This window comes from Helianthus annuus, chromosome 1 (genome assembly GCF_002127325.2).
Source record: "Helianthus annuus cultivar XRQ/B chromosome 1, HanXRQr2.0-SUNRISE, whole genome shotgun sequence".
NCBI lineage: Eukaryota > Viridiplantae > Streptophyta > Magnoliopsida > Asterales > Asteraceae > Helianthus > Helianthus annuus.
The window spans coordinates 29,238,667-29,260,618 of NC_035433.2; the positions used below are offsets into that span (position 1 = coordinate 29,238,667).

Consider the following 21,952-nt stretch of genomic DNA (forward strand, 5'->3'; position numbering starts at 1 on the left):
AGTTGCTAAGAGTCAAATGTCTTTGTTGGGAATGGTTTTAGAATCTTACAGCGGTTTTGTTGCAGGAAAGATCTGGAATCCAATGCTTACGAAAGAGGATTACGACCAAATAGATGCTGAGGAAATGGAGCTTGTGGATATAAAATGGTGTTTGGCCAGTGTTCTAAGGAGAGCTGAGAAATTTAAGCAAATCACAGGAAGAAATGATCTTCGAGAAGCTAACATTTCTACTTTAGGTTTTGATAAATCTAAAGTTACTTGTTTTTGTTGAAGGGAGAAAGGACACTTCAAGAGGGAGTGTACAAATCGCGAAGCAAGTGGAGCTCAGAATCCTTTCAACAACAACAATGATTACTATCGAAAGGCCATCTATCATCAAGTTGCTCAACAACCACCTCAACAACAACAACATCAGGCACAAACTGCACACGGAAGGAATTTGATTATTGATCAAGATGATGAGAGATTACCTGAAGGGTTTAGTTGGGAGAATTTTACTTGGGATGATTATGTTCCTGATCAAGCTACAGCTCACACAGCTTTTGTTGCCAGAATTGAAGAAGACAGTGATGATGATGGAACTAAGTATTATGCACGAAGAATGGCAGAACATCTGAAGATGATGGCTAAAAGCGATAGTGAGGATGAAAAATCCAAGAAGAAAAAGAAAAAGGTAAAGACACCGGTGAGTAGTGATGATGAATCAGTACCGGTTGTAAGGCAAAAAGTGTAAGAAGTTCCAAAGTTTCAGATTAATGAAGAAGCCATTGCAAAGAAGAGTCAAGTGATTTGTGAAAATTCTGAAGCTGTAAAGAAACAAAACAGTTCTTTGTTTCACAATATGAACATATTAAAGTAATCTTATGATGTGCTCAACAAAGCAATGAACATGTACAATGATACAAGTGAAGAGCAAGCAACTGCAATGAAGACACTTCAAGGAGCGTTCATGATCAAGCAGAAAGTTGTGAACAAATACATTGAAAAGTGTGCTTCATTGGAACAAAAGCTTGAGCTACAAAGAATTGAAACTGAAAGAGTGAATCGTTTGTTCAAAAGTTACTCATGTACTTCTTATGTCAATGATAGGATATATCCCACTGTTGAAGGTATGAAGGCATGGGAAGAAGATGAAGTAACTGAAGAAAAAGATGCTGGAAAAGATGCTTAAGGAAAGCCTCCTGAGAAGAAAGTTGAAAAGAAGAGTGACACAAAGAAAAAGACTGACAAGAAGAATTCTGGTAAGAAACAAGGTGTCAGTTACAACAAGTGTCCACCCCCGCTGGAAAATGGATATTTGGCTAGAAATCCAAATGATGAAAGAGTCAAAAAGGCAACAAATTTGTAGTGGGAGTCGGAGTCGTCTGTCAATTTGCCAGAAAACATTGATGTCGTTTATACATCGTCTGACACTGATCAACAATCTCAATTGATGAAGATAGTAGTGGATCATGTGTTAGATAGTGATGAAACAGAGGAGTCAAATCCGGAGTCTAGTTCAGAGTCAAAGTCTGAGTCAAGCACTCCGGGTCAAACAGAAAAACAGGGCAAAATAGTTTATGACAAAGAATTCCTGTTATCAAAATCTAATTTGGATGATGAACCGTTTAAAGTTGCTTACACTTGGAATGATTCTGACAAATTATATTCTGATGAGGAATTTCCAATAAGAGGTGTTAAAACTGAATTGATTAAAAAGGTTTTCAAACTAACAGAAATTAATATTTCTGAAATAAAAGATTTACATCTTATTGAAAAACCTAAAAACTACACCTCAAGAGTTCAACAAAGACTAAACAAGAAAAAGGGTTACAGTTCTGGTTCTAGTTTCCAAAAGAAATCAAACCATAACGGTAATTTCAAAAAGAAAGGTCTTGGTTTTACTCCAACAGAAAAACAGAAAAATGAAAAATATGTTCATGATTTTAAATCCAAAATGACATTTGTTTCAGGTACGTCAGCAGACGAAGAAGAAAAGAAAGAATTCTGGAAGCAGTCAAACAAGGAATTCCTTACTAAGAAGCAAGAGGAAATGAGGATTTCTTATCAGAAGAAAGATACGAGAAACTGTTTCCAATGCAACTCGGTTGGACATATTGCCAAAGATTGTTCTAAGGCAACATCATCAAAACAGGGATTTTCTCGTAAACTAAAAGAAAAAGTGGTTGAATTTGAACCACCGATTGACAAAACCATATTGTTTAAAAATTCAAAATTTAAAATTGGTGAATGTTCAAACAAGTTTTACAAGAACAGAGCTAAATCTGACAACCAAAAATGGGTTGTTAAGAAAGTTGTTGAAAGCTCTAGCGATGATTCTGATAGGTCAAAATCAGAGGAGCTATCTTCTGGTGATGAATTTGACTCCACAAAGTCAGATGAGCCACAGGTTGAGGTTAATGGTGATAAATCAGTTCCGACTGTGGATGATGAGAATTTTCCATCACTTCGGGCTAAAAATTATAAGAAGAAAATTGGTAAACTTGAAATTTCTAACCAATTCTATTCTGACAAACAGGATTTTGATGTTGAGAAAGTCTTTAACCCCAAGGTAAAACATATTTTTGGAAAAATGGTTGACCAAAAAGTCAAAGGGGTTAAAGAGTTTTATGAGAAGATGAGAGGAGGTAAGAAACCGAGTGATGGTGACTCGGTAACACCCAAGGCTGGTCAGGCTTGGGTGGATATTTTCTTCGACTAAAAACCTGACTTGCCAGAGATCCCAAGTTTGTAATCGTGGATCATGAATCGGCATCTTTCTTGAGGAATTTACTATGGTAATGTCATCATACAAACGGTAAAAAGGTTTGTTTGTGTTTTACTTACAAATAAGAAGATTTGATTATGCATACTTGCATATGGTAAATCAAGGACATTAATTTGTACTTGCATTTTCCTATTAGTGGTTAAAAGACAATATGATGAACCACATCCCCGAACCTATTATTGATATACCTACAAGTGGTAAAATCAACCAAACTTATTTTCCGAAAAAACCATTTTGATTAAAACAAACTTAAGTGTTTTGAAATCTAAATGGGAAAATAGTTTGTTGATAGGGGGAGTTCTGATTGTTTATGCCAAATGAATGGCGAATTGATGCGATTTGATATCGGTTGTCAAGTTTTCTGTACAGTTTGTTTTCAATTTTTTTAATGTGTTTGCATTTTAGGGGGAGTAGAAAATTTCAGAAAATCCAAAAACATTAGAAAATTTGAAAAAGCCAAAAACATGATAAAACAAAAATGAGTTTGGTTGTATAAAAGAGGAAATGATAGTACATCAGTGGACTGTCACAACATGTTAAAGAATTGGAAAGTAAAAATGTGATAAATAATCTCACTGTGGATGTGTCAGTAGGTTTTTACACATTTAGTAGATTGTGACGAGATATAAACCTAAAATTGAAACTTGCTTATGTCGTGGGTAACAACTTCTTGGATATATAGGTAACCCCCGAAATCTTGTTTGAAAGGTCCCTCTTTCTGAGATACTAGGTCTTTATGCTTAGTGATATCTGGGGTATTATCCCGGGACTTCTGCTGAATGGAGATTCTGACCTAGTCCCCGTATAATACTTTCCGCAAAAGCTTGAAAAAGCGCAACCCTCAGCAAATTGATGAAACAATAAAATTGATAGTCATTGTTGTTGAAACAAAAGATCCTCAAAAGGGGACACACCAAAATTCGAGCCGTCATCTCTCTGCTGAACGGAAGTTTTGACCTGAGCTCTCACGGTTTCGCATCTAACCCCTTACAGATATCATCTAGGTATATTCACCTGTAAGACTGAATATTGGGATCTGGATATGGGAGTATATTCAAGTAGTGGGACACGCGAATAAGTTTAAGTTCTTAAGACATTAATATCGTATCTCGGATCAGTTGAACTTTGTGTGAAAATTTAAGTGGATCAATATACTGACAATCTAGGTGAATTGTTTAGAACTTAAAATGAAATGAAGACTTAATGGTGTTGGTGATTTGTCTCATAAACTGATATGATCCTCTTACACAAACTCACAAAAATATTGTATGTAAATATTTCTTTACTGCATTTCATTTTGGTTATTTCACAAAATTCCACAAATATTTTCGGTGTGTTTTAGCATAAATTTTGAAAAATTCAAAAAGATTTTCGACAACTGATATTGAGAAGCTAATTTTCAAAATTCCAAGTGCTAAACATGATGACATTTGGTTTGGGAGAGTGTGTTTTAAGAGTTTATATCATACAAGTGGTCATCAAAAGTTTTTGGAAACGATATATTCTTACAAGTGGTTCATCAGATATTAAATGTTAAATCATTTTATGATTGTTACTTGTAGTGTCTGAGTGATTTAAAGCTTGTTTGTAAAAACTTATATTTGAGGTAGAGATTGTGCAGATAACCTGAGCTGGAGGAGAGTCAGGTCATGATCTTGGAATGGAATCTGAACCTGTGAAAGCCAGACTGCGATCCCAGCTGATTGAGAGGGGGAGTCTGAATGACAAAGAGCCAGGTTCTGATCCTAAGAATGTTTCTGCTGATTTGAAAGGGAGTATATGTTGATGCTGCTGAATTTGATGATGTTAACATCCGAGGGAAAGAGTTTGTTGCAGATGAAAGAGAAGAGATAGAGATTGAGAATGCTTATAGCGTCAAATACTTCAAAGAGAAGCCTAAAGATTGATAAAGACAGAAGATGCGAAGACTCGACACTGAAGACTCCGTCAACATCCGAGGGGGAGTTTGTTGGTGCATCCGTCTGTCGTCTTCGTCTTGTATCAAGTCTTGTATAGAATTGTTTAGATTTGGCCACGAAATGTTAATTTCCCACGAAATGTTGATTTCCCACGAAATGGACATGACATTTTCGTGGGGAATCAGAAAGTTGCACTTTCGTGGGGAGTCAGAAATACTATAAATAGGGTAGTGATATTGTCATTTCATGGGGAATCAGAAATTGGTACTGAAGTGCTGCTGGTATTTTCTTGTAACCGTATTCTCTGTCAAATCAATATACAAGAAGATTAAAGTGATATTCAAGCTGTTTAGAGTCTATACGTCTGTTTCCGCCTCTCGTATAGTCTAAGAACTCTTCTGAACGACTCGTTCGGGTCCGACACCGATCCTACAGGCTTACTTGTCTTTATTCTACAGTTGCTACGTTACAAACTGAGTTTTCACTTAGTTGTTTTATCTCGCAGATTGAACCGAGGACTTACAAAGAGGCGCTTATTGAAGATTCTTGGGTCAACGCGATGCAGGAGGAACTGAGCCAATTCGAGAAGTTAGGAGTGTGGAAGTTAGTAGATTTGCCTGATTATCACAAGAAAATTAACACAAAATGGGTGTTTAAATGCAAGAGAGATGACCGAGGAGTTGTTGTTCGAAACAAAGCTCGACTCGTAGTCCAGGGCTTTAGTCAGCAGGAGGGTATAGATTTCACCGAAGTATATGCTCCCGTGGCTCGACTAGAGGCGATTAGAATCTTTCTGGCATTTGCATCGTGGAAGGGATTTAAAGTTTTTCAGTTAGATGTTAAATCGGCGTTTCTCTACGGGAAGGTTAAATAGGAGGTATATGTCGGACAGCCACCGGGCTTCACCAACCTAATCCACAAAGACAAGGTTTACTTACTGGATAAAGCGCTGTATGGTTTACACCAGGCCCCGAGAGCTTAGTACGAGACATTGTCTCAACACCTGTTAGCCAACAGCTTCATCTGTGGAAAAGTGGATGCCACTCTCTTCACCAAAGAGGTCAATGGACATCTTCTGATAGTTCAGATACACGTGGACGACATCATATTTGGGTCAACGAATGAAAGTTTGTGCAAAGACTTGAAAAAGTTATGAAAAAAAAATTCAAAATGTCATCGATAGGGGAAATGAAATTCTTCTTGGGACTTCAAGTTGATCAACTACCTGAGGGAATTTTCATGCACCAGACGAAGTATGTTCATGATATCTTAGAGAAATTTGGGATGTCAGGATCTACTCCAGCTTCAACCCCTTTAACATAGAATCATGGGATAAACCCAGATCTCACCGGAGACAGGGTAGATGAAACAATGTATCGTTCCATGATCGGATCGTTGATATACTTAACTGCTTCAAGACCCGATATCATGTATCCGACGTGCCTCGTAGCACGGTTTCAGTCAAGCCCCAGAGCTTCGCACATGGTGATTGTGAAACGGATATTACGCTACCTGAAAGGAACTCCATCATTGGGGTTGTGGTATCCAAAAACAGGCAAATTCATGCTCGAAGGGTATTCTGATTCCAACTACGGAAGCTGCAAAGTTAACGCAAAATCAACAACAGCGGGTTGTCAGTTCTTTGGACCACGTTTAGTCACCTGGCAATGTAAGAAGCAAACCTCTGTGGCTCTATCCACATGTGAAGCGGAGTATGTATCTTCTAGCAGTTGCTGCTCTCAGATCTTGTGGATCCAGCAACAGATGCGCGACTACGGTTTGCAATTTCTTAACACCCCTATCTTTGTTGATAATGAGGCCGTGATTAGCATAACAAAAAATCCTGTTCATCACGCTAAAACGAAACATATCGAAATTCGTCATCACTTCATCCGAGATTGTTTCGAGAAGAAGTTGATACGAATTGAGAAAATCCACACTGACAATCAAAAAGCTGATTTACATACCAAAGCATTTGACAAAATTCGTTTTAAATATCTTTTAAAACTGAACGATATGAAGCTTTTATCGGTGTCCGATGGGATTATTGGCGTTGATGACGATAACATTGTTGATGATGATGTTGAGAAACAATCTGCAATGGTTTGTCGATTTTTTACTTGTTTTGGAATTTAGGGGGAGTAGATATATTTTCAGTAAATACAAAAACAGTAAAAAAGTAAAAAAAAAAAAACAATCCAAAAACATGAGAAAATTCAAAATCCAAAAACAATAGAAAACTGAAAAAGAGCTTGTGTAAAAAGGGAAAATGATAGTACATCGGCTTGACAGTTACGATACGCTAAAGAAATGTAAAGTTTTAAAGTGTTAAACATTCTTGCTGATGATGTGTCCATAGGTTTTTATACATTCGGTAAATTTTGTTTGGGATATAAACTTAAAATTCAAACTTGCTTATTTTATGGGGAACAAATCTTGGATATATAGGTAACCCCTGAAATCTTGTTTGAAAGGTCCCCTTTTCTGAGATACTAGGACTTTATACTCAGTGATATCTGGGGTATTATCCCGGGACTTCTGATTTTGCGGAAGCATTGGCCTAGTCCCCGTATAATACTTTGTGCGTGCTTTTAAAGCTCACTCGCAGCATAAAAAATGATGACACATTGCAAAATGTTAATCATGTGTTGTTGAAGAAAAGATTCTCTAAAGGGAGCACACTAAAGACGAACCGCCATCTCTCTGTTGAATGGAAGTTCGACCTGTGCTCTCACAGTTTCGCATCTATCCCTTTTAGAGATATCATCTGTGGTATACTCACCTGTAAGACTGAATATTGGGATCTGGATACGGGAGTATATTCAAGAGGTGGGACACACATATAAGTTTAAGTCTTTAATTCACCTAAATCGTATCCTGAACAGATTGAAGTTTGTATGAAAATTTAAGAGGATCAGCATATCGACAATCTAAGTGAATTGTTTAAGACTTAGTATGTTATCAAGCTTAACGGTGCTAGGAACTTGTCATTAGCTGATATGATTCCCTAACACGCTCATCAAAAATATGTTTGTAAATAGTTTACATTCTACATTTAATTCCTGTATTTCATTTTCTAGTTTAGAAACTTAATTAAAAATCCAAAAAGAATTTTCAATTCTGCTTTATTTTCCAACAAACCAAAGTGGAGAGTTGATCTTCAGATTCAGAAGGTTGGAGCAGATGCAGAAAGATTCTAAGCTGGATGATGAGTTGGGAGCTTGACATGAAAAATGAGAAAATGGAAAGTCAAAACAAGTTCATTAAATTGAAACTTGTAAATTTCAGAAAATTTGAACAAAAATCAGTTTGTTTTTGTCACAGATCAACCAAGGTCATTAAGTTGGACTTGGTAGATAAATTGAGTAATCAGGGTCATTAACTTGGACCTGAATACTTAAGTGGATTTCTAAAACTGATGAATAGTTAATGGAAGTTTAAGTTTGTATAGATTGTAACGTTTTATGTTTGAGAAACAAGAAATAGGAGTCAAGATCCCCATGGTAAAGAAAATATCAAAATTTGAACCAGAATTCAAGTCCCAGCATATCGAGAGGGGGAGTCTGCGAAAGAGGGAGTCAGACTTCTGGATCAAAATTCAAAGGGGAGATTGAAGGTTAGAGTTTGAAGATAGAAGATTGAAGGATGCTTTACAATGTCAAGACAATTCAGGGCAGAGAACGAAAGATCAAGACTAAAGACTGAAGACAGGATGCTAAAGACTTCGTCAACAACCAAGGGGGAGTCTGTTGGTGCACTAATGTCTGTTAACTTCGTCTTTATTAAGTATTGTAATGTACTAGATAGATCAGGGCACAGAAATCAAGAAATAGTGTTTTAGGGTAATTCCGCACGAAATTACACTAGTGTAATTTCGCACGGAATTAGGTGTTTCACACGGAATTACTAATTCCGCACGGAATTAGGTAATTCCGCATGAACTCTTAATTTCGCTTGAGATGATTTCATGCGGAATTAAGACGCCTATAAATACTGTTGTGCCTGTGTCATTTCATACAGAATTAGAAGTTATTGTTTGAGAGCCGAGGTGCTGCTGAATTGTTATCAGAATTGTAAAAGCTCAGGAAATCAATATAAGAAGAAAATTAAAGGAAAACAAGTTGTTTGACATCAATTACATTGATTCCGCCTTTGTTTTTGATGATGAACTACTCAGATTGACTCGTTAAGGTCACACGACGATCCAACACCATTTTCAAGTGGAGGTGGACACTTTGTATAATTGACACTTTGTTTCTTACCAGAATTCTTTTCTTCAGACTTCTCTTCTTCGAACGCTTTCATACCTTCAACTCTAGGATAAATCCTGTCAATCACATAAGAAGACATGAGTAACTTTTTAATAACCTGTTTACTCTCTCAGTTTCTATCCTCTGAGTTTCCAATTTCTATTCAAGCTCAGCACATATCTCAATGTAATTATTGACGACTTTTTGCTTTGTCATGTACGCTCCATTTAGTGTTTTCATAGCTGTTGCTTGTTCACTGCTTGACTCATTGTATTGATTCATAGCATTGTTTAGAACATCATACGATTCTTTCAGTCTGTTCATGTTATGAATCAATATGTTGTTTTGCTTTTTCATAGTTTCACAATTTTCACAATTCTCAGACATCTTTTCTGCATCAGCTTCCATTTCAATCTTGAAAGCTGGAATTTCTTTGACCTGTTTCTTTATCACTCGGACAGTTTCCTCATCACTATCATCTTGTTTTTTAACTTGCTTCTTCATCACTCGAGCATTTTCCATATCACTATCATCTTTCTCAGCTCGTAATTTTTCATATTCTTTCATTCTCCTTGCATAATACAAAGTATCATCATCACTATCATCTTGTTTTGTAACTTTCTTCTGTGTCACTCGAACATTTGCATCATCATAATCATCTCTTTCGGCTAGAAATCTTAAGTGCTCTTTCATTTTTCTTTCATAATAATCATCATCACTATCCTTAACAATTTGAGCAACAAAAGCTTTATGATCTGAAATTCTGTTAGAATCAAAATCATCAAAACTGAAGCCTTTTGGAAGCCTTTCATCATCTTGATTTATCAGGCATGCTTTAGTATCAGTTGAAATATATTTGTCCCAGCTAAATCCTTTTGACGATCTTTCATCATCTTGATTAACTAGATAAGCTTTCTTTGATTCTTCGATTTCCATCCTAGCATGTAACGTTTGTGGCGATTGTTGTTGATACGGCTGTTGAGAAACTTGATGATAAATTGCTTTCCGATAATAATCATTGTTGCCGAATGGATTTTGAGCTCCACTTGCTTCGCGGTTTGTGCATTCTCGCTTGAAAATGCCCTTTTTCCCTGCAACAAAAATAAGTAACTTTAGATTTATCAAATCCTAAAGTAGAAACATTAGCATCACGTAAATCATCTCTTCCCGTAATCTATTTAAACTTCTCAGCTCTTCTCAACACACTAGCCAAACACCACTTAATATGTCACACCCCGAAATTATCAGAGCTGGCGTGACTGGACTGGTATCTTCATTGCACAGTGGAAGCAAATAAAGCTAAGATTTCTAGAAATTGAATGCCACTACGTACTCTTATCTCCAATGGTTCTCCTATTCCAACCGTGCATTGGCTTTGAAAAGCAACCTGAGAAAGAAACATGCGAAAAAGTCAACATAAAGTTGAGCGAGTTCATAGTTCATTTGTAAAAGATTTGTAATAAATCTTTTGGATAACCGGTTTTTTTGAAATGCACTGAGAAAACGAATTTAAAAATCATTTTCTTCTCTAGTTACATGAAGACTTTGTATTTGTAACGATCAATGATCGTAAAACCATGTATTGGTAAAGTATGTATAACCGTCAATGCCCACCCTGACTTTGACTCTATGCCCGTATAATCCTATACTTTGAATTTGTGTAAAACATGGTTTTTATTTTGTATAAATCAAGCGTTTTATAAGTGTGTATGATAAAAATCCCTAGTATGTAGCAAATAAGGAAATAAAGAGATTACCAATGGTTTGCAAGGCCATTGATATGTGTGAAGTGCAGTAGGAAGACTCAAACCTAGCAGATTTTTGCGTCAGGTACCAAGTCACCCCGAGGTCCGTACTGTTGGGCCTGGGGCTGGGATCACTACACCCAGATAGATCTACCGCTATTGTCCCTCGGTCCTACAATGAGGATTAATGGCCTCCAGTTCCCGCCTACCCACTCATATGATCTAAGTAGTAACCCTCCTTAAGCTAACCATACCATGTATAAAAGTGTCCGTAATTACTGTAACGTACATTCCACCCCAGCCACCCGGCTGAACCTCCCCAGCCACCCGGCTGAACCTCCCCAGCCACTAAGGCTGACTCTCTAGTCATGAAAGTCATTCACATTTCGAAAATACGCATTTGTTTTGTAAAAACCGGTATGTTTAGTATAAACCTTTCGTAAATCATTTGAGTTTCTCGAAATCCATTCGTAATAATGATTTAGAAGTACGAGTTTTGCGTTTGTTCAAAACTTTGTATGTTCTTGCAAAACGTGCTTTGTCTAAAAATATACAGTCTTTGTTTGTCGAAAACTTTGTATGTCTTTGAAAAACGTGCATGTCTTTCCAGCCCGAAAACATTTACAAAAATGTAAAACAGTAAAAAGTGGGGGTTATGAACTCGCCTGAATATTCCTGTGCAAAGCTAGCTAAATACGACTTTGTGATGTCGTTCCCAAGACGTGGCTTGCTAGCGTGCATTCTACAATATTCCTTACACGGAATATCTAATAAGTTTCTAAATAAATGCAGTAACTAAACTACGTGTCATCGAGCTCTTCCGAATCGTTAATCAAATGATTTAACGGTAATTTGTTACTTAATGAAAGTGACCAAGTTGAACTTTGTTTAGTTTCGCTTAATGTCGTAAGAAATCAACAAGTCTCGAAAAGACTTGATTCTCGAGAGATTTAAAGACAAGTAAATATTTATATAAAAATATAAATATGCTGTTGTAATTGCGTTAGCCGTTTCGAGAAGTCGTATGTGTATAAAAGAATATTTATACGAAAATAGTATATGACAAACTCGTATTATATATCCCGTTTGATATTTGAAGTAAATATGTAAACTATATTTACTTTGCAAGACGAATAAGAGTCGTTTGAACTTTGAGATAAGGAAATAAATTATATTTATCCTCATAAAAGAAGTCGTGTCGCTTGATATCTGAAATAACACATGAACTTTATTTAAGTTTATAAAAGATCCGTCGTGTTTTTGGTATTCGAAACAATTACATAACCCATATTTATTTTTATAACATGAACGCGTGTTGTTTGGTATTTAAAATAAATATATAGTTATATTTATTTTCTATAAAAGGAGATTTGTTTGTTTGTTATATGAAATCTCATTTGTGTTATCGGCATTTGAGAATAAATATACAAGTAATATTGATTTTGTAGCATAGTTGTCAAATATTGACGTTTCAAATAAATATAATAACTATATTTATTTCTTGTAAAATAACTTCCAAACCATCGTTTTTGTACATTTTAGAGTATCGTCGAAAGTAGTTTCATATTTAGATTTGTCTTTATAAAAGTTCCTCGAATCCAAAAAGATTTGTCTTATAATAAAACGCGCTTTAAGTTTACGGATTTTCTCGAAAAACGGGCAGAGTTTCCTCTGTTTTTGGACGCCCCCCGACAACACAAGTTGTCGTTATTTCATCAAAATTCAACAATATAATCAAGATTCAAATTATATATATCAAGTTCGCCAAATTTTTCATAAAACGTAAACTATAACCATGTCGATTCGAGCTCGTTATCACGTGAAATAGAAAAGAAAATAATAAAGATAACTTAACGAAATTTCGACTTAAACTATTACCAAAACTGTCATCGAGTTGTCGAAACGTCGAGCCGCTTGGCTAGGTTGACCGAGTTAACTGAGTTGACTCGCTGAGTTGACCGATTGATTTGACTGAGTCAACAGGGTTGACCGAGTTGACCCGAAAACCCGAACCGAAACCAGTTGACCGATTCAAACCAAGCTTGAACCGTAACCGAACCGAGTTGAACCGAACCTTTGACTTGTTGACTCCCTTTGACCGAGATCCGAAACCGAACTGTGACCCGAACCAAACCAAGAACCGCACCCATAACAAATCAGACCCGAGACGAGACTTGAACCACAACAACCATTACGACTACCGACGCCGCACGGCGGCACCGTATCTCCTCCGTCGTCACCATCATCTACCTAATCATTGTCATCATCCTCACGATATCCTCTTCCTCCTCACCTGAAACAACGGCACAACCGGAGAAAGGATGTGGATCTAAGGGGATCTGAATAGAAAAGGTGAAAGAGGAAGGAGTAGGCATGTTTACCGTATAATGGACCTGCGACTGCTGTGACTTGGAACAGTCACCGGAACCAACACCGCCGTAGACGACGGCTTGTCCGTCGTCCGCCGTGCTCCGCCGCTCATCACCGGAAATCAGTGTTCCTCTCTCTCTCTCAGTCTGTCATTTCTTCTTCTTACTCTCTCGTTTCGTCATAGCACCACCACCAAACGGTGGTGGTGGTGGTCGACCGGTTACACACAACAAAGGAAAGGGGGTGGGGGGGTCTCGCCGGTTGCTGGAAACAACCACCGCTGCACCGCCGGTGGTCTTACCGGACCAGTTGCCGGCCTTCAATGCACAGAGAGAAGGTGTCGAGTGAGTGAGGTGGGGTGTATTGTTGGTGTGTGTTGTCTGTAAAGATGCTCTAGAGAGAGAGCTTAGATGGTGTATGTGTGAATGTTGGATAGCATCAAGTGAGAAGACAGATTTTTGTGTGTGGGAATTTGTTTCCTGAATGAATATTCGAGAGAGAGAAGGGGAAGGCAGGGGTAATTTTTGGTGGGAGTGTAGAAAGGAATGAGGTATGGTCATATATAGAGGTTTAGAGATTTGAAGATATCTTGTGAAATCTTAGAAAATATTTTGTATAGATTTTATAGTATGTTATAAGATTTTGTAGGATTTTACTTAGATCTTGAAGGGATTATGGAAAGATTCACAAGCAAAAATCTTGTAGTAAAGGTTAATATATTATGTGTAGGTTTAGTCTTGCGGGTTTTGGGGTTGGGCCCGGTGGCCACAAGCCCATCTCATGCGTAATTGGCCCGTAATTCCTACGAGACCCGTTGTCAAAACCCGAACTTTGTTTAACGTCAAAGGATAAAATTTACGTTTTAAAATACATACAATATGGTCGGTAGTCGTTGTTTGTGCGTTTAGTTGTCGGTTGCGTAAAAAGCGCGTAATATTATATCGTCTCCGTCTTTACTTCGTTTTTCGATCCGATTTCGACTGTAGTCACTAAAATTTGATTACGAAGCTAAAATATATTGTAAAAATTTAATATTTGTCGGCGTTGTTAGTATTCTTGTTCGGTTTTAATCTGTGTCGCTTATCATCCAGCAATTTCCCGTAAATCACCACACGTGCATTGTGTAAATCAAATAAACGTTCCTGGGCTTTCCAAGGGCCTAATTAAGTTAATCTACGTCTTCAAACACTATTTATTATTGCGTTAATCATCTGTTAATCACGAAATTAGGTGTCGTAAATCACCGGTTGTCACGTTCTCCCCGTGTCACGGAAATTCGTCCTCGAAATTTAGGCTATGTTACCTTCTCAGAATTGTGTTGTTCACAGGTAAGTTCGAATAATAACAAATGAATGACCGCGTAATCGAAACAAGACATATCCGAATCATGTGAATTTAATGACATTCCTCAACAATAAGAACCCAACGGTTTAAAAGAAGTGTGTTTCAGGAATTGATGTCAAAGGAAACAAGACGTATAGGTACAGTCACTGATGTGACTAAGTTATCAGGGATCCAACAATGAACAGGATCTTCAACCAATCGAATTCCATATGAGCGTTCTCAATAAGTAAATGAGTTCTAGAAGCAATAACATCCACTGGATGAACTTAGAATCAACAATCTCAAATGTAATAGTTTGCATGGAACGCTCGACCGTGATCAGCGCAAGCTGCAAGTCATACTGACGCCACAAGGTGTCGCAATGAATGAAACAATTCAATAATAGTGGTGGTCAAACAAATTCACCGTGTTTGAAGTCAAATGAATGCGCAGTAAGGGAATCTGAAAGTTTGTTTCAAATGACATCATAGAATTTTCAATTGAAAATGAAACATCAAAGAAATAACGTTCTCGATCGATGATGAAGAAGCAATGAATATCGCAACACATTCAATCGATGTTGAAAGGACCGTTAGGAGGTACACAGGAATATAAAAATGAATTTGTGTACCACTGTCTTAATACACGATTGTGTTAAGACTGTTTTAGTTATGATAAATCAAAGCGGATTTAAAGCAATCAATAAGTAAATATTTAAATCCGTGCATGAGATGCCTAAACGAGTTTAGCGCAAGCTTCAAATAAGTGAAAGATACCACCACGAGGTGTCGAAATCAACAAACAATTTAGTGGAGTCGAATGTCAAACAAGTTTACTTCGACTCGGAAAAATAAAACATTTGTTAAAACGAATTTTGAATATGATGCCCTCAATACATCATATGATGCTCTGAAGTGAATATGTGTAATGGCAAGTTCAAACAATTGAACTTGGTTTTAGCGCAATCCAACAAAAATATATATGTTCCAAAAAGGAAATTCCGGCATGGTGACGACGAAAACCATGTGTGTAACTTGAAGAGAAAAGAAAATTTCAAGAGAATGTGTTAACTTGATAACAAAGGAGCCAACAATTACGATAATGCGGGTCATTCAAATCACAAATCGATAATTAGATTTAGCGAAGCAATATTTGAACTTTAATGAAACGCTTATTCGAAACGAAACCACATGCGTAGCAAACGATGCATATGTAACATATAAGTTTTCCAAGAAATAAAGCAATTAGTGTTCGCTATACTGAAAGAAATGATCGTGACACAATGACCATTAAGAGGAGTAGAGATACGAAAATCTACTCAGTAGGTGTGAAAGTCTAAATTTCAACAAAAGAAATTTGAGGACTTTACCTGGGGTTTCGTGTGACGACCAATTGTTAGGTGACATTACCATGGAATGTCGAACATATCGTATTCGTCGTTAATAAGATAGGGGGAATACGAAGGCATGCGTCTTCTCCCGAGCATGACTCGTGTCGTTTGCAGGACCGCGTGCCAAACCGCCGCTTCCTGACCGATAGTTCTCCTGCTGACAGGAATCTAGTGTCGTCGTTGAATTACGCCATCGTTTCTTCTCAAAGGCCTCGCCTTGATAGTCGTATGTGTCGAACTTCAACCCCCGTTGATATATAGCTTAAGTTTCACGTATACCTGTGCATTAGTGTTTCGTCTCGCGTAGAATGTGATGTACTCCGACATCTGTTGACATAAAATTTGGGTTCCATGTATCCTCGTGCACTAGCGTCTGTTGTGCGTATGCTGCCTGCTCGGGAAGTTAAAATATCATAGACAATATGGATAACAGTGTGTGCCCGAGTTAATATTCGTGGTTCGTACTCGATGACCTTTAATGAACTTCAACATAAGTTTCCGAAGGTCTTAAATGCATGTTTCCTAAACCCTCAGAGTGTTGTGTAGTGTATGTAATTGTTTTATGCACCGTGTATAAAACACCAATTTAGCGTATTGTTTGAAAACAAAATTTTGACTGTTTGTTTTTCGGCAACGGTTGGAGACCATATTCGAGTACTAGGCGTTCTGTATGTGTTCAATGTCTCAATGATCTAAGTCCCCAGGGGGAAAGGTGAGGTTAGAGCCTAGGTACCACAATAGAAACCTAATTCACTGTAACCTATAGCTCTGATACCAATCTGTCACACCCCGAAATTATTAGAGCTGGCGTGACTGGACTGGTATCTTCATTGCACAGCGGAAGCAAATAAAGCTAATATTTCTAGAAATTGAACGCCACTAAGTACTCTTATCTCCAACGGTTCTCCTATTCCAACCGTGCCTTGGCTTTGAAAAGCAACCTGAGAAAGAAACATGCGAAAAAGTCAACATAAAGTTGAGCGAGTTCATAGTTGGTTTGTAAAAGATTTGTAATAAATCTTTTGGATAACCGGTTTTTTTGAAATGCATTGAGAAAACGAATTTAAAAATCATTTTCTTGTCCAGTTATATGAAGACTTTGTATTTGTAACGATCAATGATCGTAAAACCATGTATTGGTAAAGTATGTATAACCGTCAATGCCCACCCTGACTTTGACTCTATGCCCGTATAATCCTATACTTTGAATTTGTGTAAAACATGGTTTTTATTTTGTATAAATCAAGCGTTTTGTAAGTGTGTATGATAAAAATCTCTGGTATGTAGCAAATAAGGAAATAAAGAGATCACCAATGGTTTGCAAGGCCATTGATATGTGTGAAGTGTAGTAGGAAGACTCAAACCTAGCAGATTTTTGCGTCGGGTACCAAGTCACCCCGAGGTCCGTACTGTTGGGCCTGGGGCTGGGATCACTACACCCAGATAGATCTACCGCTATTGTCCCTCGGTCCTACAATGAGGATTAATGGCCTCCAGTTCCTGCTTACCCACTCACATGTCTAAGTAGTAACCCTCCTTAAGCTAACCATACCATGAATAAAAGTATCCGTAATTACTGTAACATATATTCCACCCCAGCCACCCGGCTGAACCTCCCCAGCCACCCGGCTGAACCTCCCCAGCTACTAAGGCTGACTCTCTAGTTATGAAAATCATTCACAATTCGAAAATACGCATTTGTTTTGTAAAAACCGGTATGTTTAGTATAAACCTTTCGTAAATCATTTGAGTTTCTTGAAATCCATTCGTAATAATGATTTAGTACGAGTTTTGCGTTTGTTCAAAACTTTGTATGTTCTTGCAAAACGTGCTTTGTCTAAAAATATACAGTCTTTGTTTGTCGAAAACTTTGTATGTCTTTGAAAAACGTGCATGTCTTTCCACCCCGAAAACATTTACAAAAATGTAAAAAAGTAAAAAGTGGGAGTTATGAACTCGCCTGAATATTCCTGTGCAAAGCTTGCTAAATACGACTTTGTGATGTCGTTCCCAAGATGTGGCTTGCTAGCGTGCATTCTACAATATTCCTAACATGGAATATCTAATAAGTTTCTAAATATATGCAGTAACTAAACTATGTGTCATTGAGCTCTACTGAATCGTTAATCGAACGATTTAACGGTAAGTTGTTACTTAATGAAAGTGACCAAGTTGAACTTTGTTTAGTTTCGCTTAATGGCGTAAGAAATCAACAAGTCTCGAAAAGACTTGATTCTCGAGAGATTTAAAGTCAAATAAATATTTATATAAAAATATAAATATGTTGTTGTAATTGCGTTTGCCGTCTCGAGAAGTCGTATGTGTATAAAAGAATATTTATACGAAAATAGTATATGACAAACTCGTATTATATATGTCGCGTTTGATATTTGAAGTAAATATGTAAACTCTATTTACTTTGCAAGACGAATAAGAGTCATTTGAACTTTGAGATAAGGAAATAAATTATATTCAGCCTCATAAAAGAAGTCGTGTCGCTTGATATCTGAAATAACATATAAACTTTATTTAAGTTTATAAAAGATCCGTCGTGTTTTTGGTATTCGAAACAAATACATAACCCGTATTTATTTTTATAACAAATGCGTGTTGTTTGGTATTTAAAATAAATATATAGTTATATTTATTTTCTATAAAACGAGATTTGTTTGTTTGTTATATGAAATCTCATTTGTGTTATCGGCAGTTGAGAATAAATATAAAAGTAATATTGATTTTGTAGCAGAGTTGTCAAATATTGACGTTTCAAATAAATATAATAACTATATTTATTTCTTGTAAAATAACTTCCAAACCATCGTTTTCGTACATTGTAGAGTATCGTCGAAAGTAGTTTCATATTTAGATTTGTCTTTATAAAAGTTCCTCGAATCCAAAAAGTTTTGTCTTATAATAAAACGCGCTTTAAGTTTACGGATTTTCTCGAAAAACGGGCAGAGTTTCCTCTGTTTTTGGACGCCCCCCAACAACACAAGTTGTCGTTATTTCATCAAAATTCAACAATATAATCAAGATTCAAATTATATATATCAAGTTCGCCAAATTTTTCATAAAACGTAAACTATAACCATGTCGGTTCGAGCTCGTTATCACGCGAAATAACAAAGAAAATTATAAAGATAACTTAACGAAATTTCAACTTAAACTATTACCAAAACTGTCGTCGAGTTGTCGAAACGTCGAGCCGCTTGGCTAGGTTGACCGAGTCAACTGAGTTGACTCGCTGAGTTGACCGACTGATTTGACTGAGTCAACCGGGTTGACCGAGTTGACCCGAAAACCCGAACCGAAACCAGTTGACCGATTTGAACCAAGCTTGAATCGTAACCGAACCGAGTTAAACCGAACCTTTGACTTGTTGACTGCCTTTGACCGAGACCCGAAACCGAACTGTGACCCGAACCAAACCAAAAACCGCACCTGTAACAAATCAGACCCGAGACGAGACTTGAACCACAACAACCATTACGACTACCGCCGCCGCACGGCGGCGCCGTATGTCCTCCGTCGTCACCATCATCTACCAAATCATCGTCATCATCCTCACGATATCCTCTTCCTCCTCGCCTGAAACAACGGCACAACCGGAGAAGGGATGTGGATCTAAGGGGATCTGAATAGAAAAGGTGAAAGAGGAAGGAGTAGGCATGTTTACCGGATAATGGACCTGCGACTACTGTGACTCGGAACAGTCACCGGAACCACCACCGCCGTAGACGACGGCTTGTCCATCGTCCGTCGTGCTCTGTTGCTCGTCACCAGCGATCCATCGCCGGAAATCGGTGTTCCTCTCTCTCTCAGTCCGTCGTTTCTTTCTCTCTCCCTCTCTCGTTTCGTCATCGCACCACCACCAAACGGTGGTGGTGGTGGTCGACCGGTTACACACAACAAAGGAAAGGGGGTGGGGGGGGTCTCGCCGGTTGCTGGAAACAACCACCGCCGCACCGCCGGTGGTCTTACCGGACCGGCTGCCGGCCTTCAATGCACAGAGAGAAAGTGTCGAGTGAGTGAGGTGGGGTGTATTGTTGGTGTGTGTTGTCTATAAAGATGCTCTAGAGAGAGAGCTTAGATGGAGTATGTGTGAATGTTGGCTAGCATCAAGTGAGAAGACAGATTTTTGTGTGTGGGAATTTGTTTCCTGAATGAATATTCGAGAGAGAGAAGGGGAAGGCAGGGGTAATTTTTGGTGTGAGTGTAGAAAGGAAGGAGGTATGGTCATATATAGAGGTTTAGATATTTGAAGATATCTTGTGAAATCTTAGAAAATATTTTGTATAGATTTTATATTATGTTATAAGATTTTGTAGGATTTTACTTAGATCTTAAAGGGATTATTGGAAAGATTCACAAGCAAAAATCTTGTAGTAAAGGTTAATATATTATGTGTAGGTTTAGGCTTGCGGGTTTTGGGCCTGGGCCCGGGGCCCACAAGCCCATCTCATGCGTAATTGGCCCGTATTTCCTACGAGACCCGTTGTCAAAACCCGAACTCTGTTTAACGTCAAAGGATAAAACTTATGTTTTAAAATACATACAATATGGTCGGTAGTCGCTGTTTGTGCGTTTAGTTGTCGGTTGCGTAAAAAGCGTGTAATATTATATCGTCGCTGTCTTTACTTCGTTTTTCGATCCGGTTTCGACTGTAGTCACTAAAATTTGATTACGAAGCTAAAATATATCGTAAAAATTTAATATTTGTTGGCGTTGTCAGTATTCTTGTTCGGTTTTAATCTGTGTCGCTTATCATCCAGCAATTTCCCGTAAATCACCAGACGCTCATTGTGTAAATCAAATAAACGTTCCTGGGCTTTCCAAGGGCCTAATTAAGTTAATCTACGTCTTCAAACACTATTTATTATCGCGTTAATCATCTGTTAATCACGAAATTAGGTGTCGTAAATACTGGTTGTCACATAATATCCATTAATTCCATCTCCTCAGCATCGATCTGATCGTAATCCTCTTTTGTTAACATTGGATTTCCGATCCTTCCTGTAACTAAACTCTCATAAGACTCTAACCCAGTCACCAACAAAGACATATGACTTTCGGCTACTTCTTCAGAGTAATTTTGATCATTCTCAAGATTTAATGCAATGTTGCATTGTAGTACTTTGCCACTCTTGGTTGCTGAAAAATTTGGATCGAATGATGGATAAGAAGAAAATCTTGTTTTGTTGTTTGATCCTTGAGATGATTCTCTGGAAGAACTTTTTGCATTAAAGAAGTTTCGATCTTTGGTGCAATGTTGGTCCTATCACTAGTACCACCTTTGTAATATAGACCAATGTCTTGGTCACCATTAAAGTTTTTCATTCTCGCTATCTTTCGTTGTTCCATCTCTTGAGCTTCGAGTTGTTCAATAAACGTGCTCAGTGTTAGATTGTCAAATTTAGGTTTATTTTTCAACATCATAAGATACACGCCCCAAACATCTTGTGGCAACGCGTCAGCCAACTTTTCAATCCATTCATCATTATCTTTCTTGATGTTCAATCTCTTCATGTTCATCACCAAATTGCAATATCTTTCTATAATATGCTTGGTGTTTTCAGATTTTAATCCACGAAATAGATCAAATTCTTTCTTCAAAAGCGACATGTACGATCATTCTCGGCCCTGATTGAGTCGATCAGAAGAATTCCTGTCCAAAACAAGAGGCGGAAACTAATGTTTTGGTGCGATCTCAGCCGTATTCACTATTAACTGTTGTATATTGATCACTGAAACGTTTACAAGCTTTGACAACACTTCGGCAGCACTTCGTGGCTTACCGGAAGAAACACACACTTACACTCTGATGATTTCGCTCCTGGACACACCCATATATATAGGAGGTCTGATTTCGCTCCAACATGCAAGAGCGAAATCACTACTATGTAGTCTCGGGCGAAATCAGGCTATAAGACACCTCATACGAAATCAACATAATAGGGGTTTCGCTCCAAATGACATCCTGTCATTTGGAGTGGAATCACCTCCAAATACAAGTTCTTGAATTTCGTGCCCTGTTCTAACCTATTCTACGTAAGACTCGAAACAAGACGCAGGTGACAGACGGATGCACCAACAAACTCCCCCTCGGATGTTGACGGAGTCTTTAGTGTCGAGTCTTCGGTTGTCAACCTTCAGTCTTTATCAGTCTTTATCATCAACAAACTCCTCTT

The 21,952-nt window shown here is 37.7% G+C and overlaps 2 protein-coding genes and 1 long non-coding RNA gene across 6 annotated transcripts; all 3 read right to left on the reverse strand.

The window, feature by feature from the left end:
• Positions 1-8,633: 8,633 nt before the first annotated feature.
• On the reverse strand, positions 8,634-10,737 carry LOC118492326. Its single transcript, XM_035990252.1, has 2 exons — positions 10,270-10,737; positions 8,634-10,027 (listed from the first exon to the last, which is right to left on the reverse strand). The coding sequence occupies exons 1-2, from the start codon at positions 10,370-10,372 to the stop codon at positions 9,096-9,098; spliced, it is 1,035 nt and encodes a 344-aa protein (XP_035846145.1). The 5' UTR covers positions 10,373-10,737; the 3' UTR covers positions 8,634-9,095.
• Positions 10,738-12,372: 1,635 nt separating this feature from the next.
• On the reverse strand, positions 12,373-16,633 carry LOC110944804. The gene is made up of 2 exons (XR_002595019.2): positions 13,063-16,633; positions 12,373-12,974 (listed from the first exon to the last, which is right to left on the reverse strand). It is a non-coding gene; the product is annotated as an uncharacterized LOC110944804 (long non-coding RNA).
• A 55-nt stretch (positions 16,634-16,688) lies between these two features.
• Positions 16,689-19,991, reverse strand: LOC110944790. 4 transcript variants are annotated; one of them, XR_004893222.1, is made up of 3 exons: positions 19,441-19,991; positions 18,938-19,352; positions 16,689-16,705 (listed from the first exon to the last, which is right to left on the reverse strand). XR_004893222.1 is itself a non-coding variant. In XM_022186440.2 (2 exons), the coding sequence occupies exons 1-2, from the start codon at positions 19,623-19,625 to the stop codon at positions 18,992-18,994; spliced, it is 546 nt and encodes a 181-aa protein (XP_022042132.1). In that variant the 5' UTR covers positions 19,626-19,991; the 3' UTR covers positions 18,791-18,991. The 4 variants fall into 4 exon arrangements, 1 of the variants encoding a protein (XP_022042132.1); XR_002595018.2 differs by lacking the exon at positions 16,689-16,705 and adding an exon at positions 17,631-17,801; XR_002595017.2 differs by lacking the exon at positions 16,689-16,705 and adding an exon at positions 17,631-17,812.
• Positions 19,992-21,952: the final 1,961 nt, after the last annotated feature.

Excerpts from the sequence above, each read along its gene's own strand:
- LOC110944790 (XM_022186440.2), bottom strand. The coding sequence starts at position 19,625 with ATGACGAAACGAGAGAGGGAGAGAGAAAGAAACGACGGACTGAGAGAG. Across the intron at positions 19,353-19,440 it reads AGTCGCAGGTCCATTATCCG|GCGAGGAGGAAGAGGATATC; the intron begins GTAAACATGCCT and ends CCGTTGTTTCAG.
- LOC118492326 (XM_035990252.1), bottom strand. The coding sequence starts at position 10,372 with ATGAACTCGCTCAACTTTATGTTGACTTTTTCGCATGTTTCTTTCTCA. Across the intron at positions 10,028-10,269 it reads GAGAACCATTGGAGATAAGA|GGAAAAAGGGCATTTTCAAG; the intron begins GTACGTAGTGGC and ends TTTTTGTTGCAG.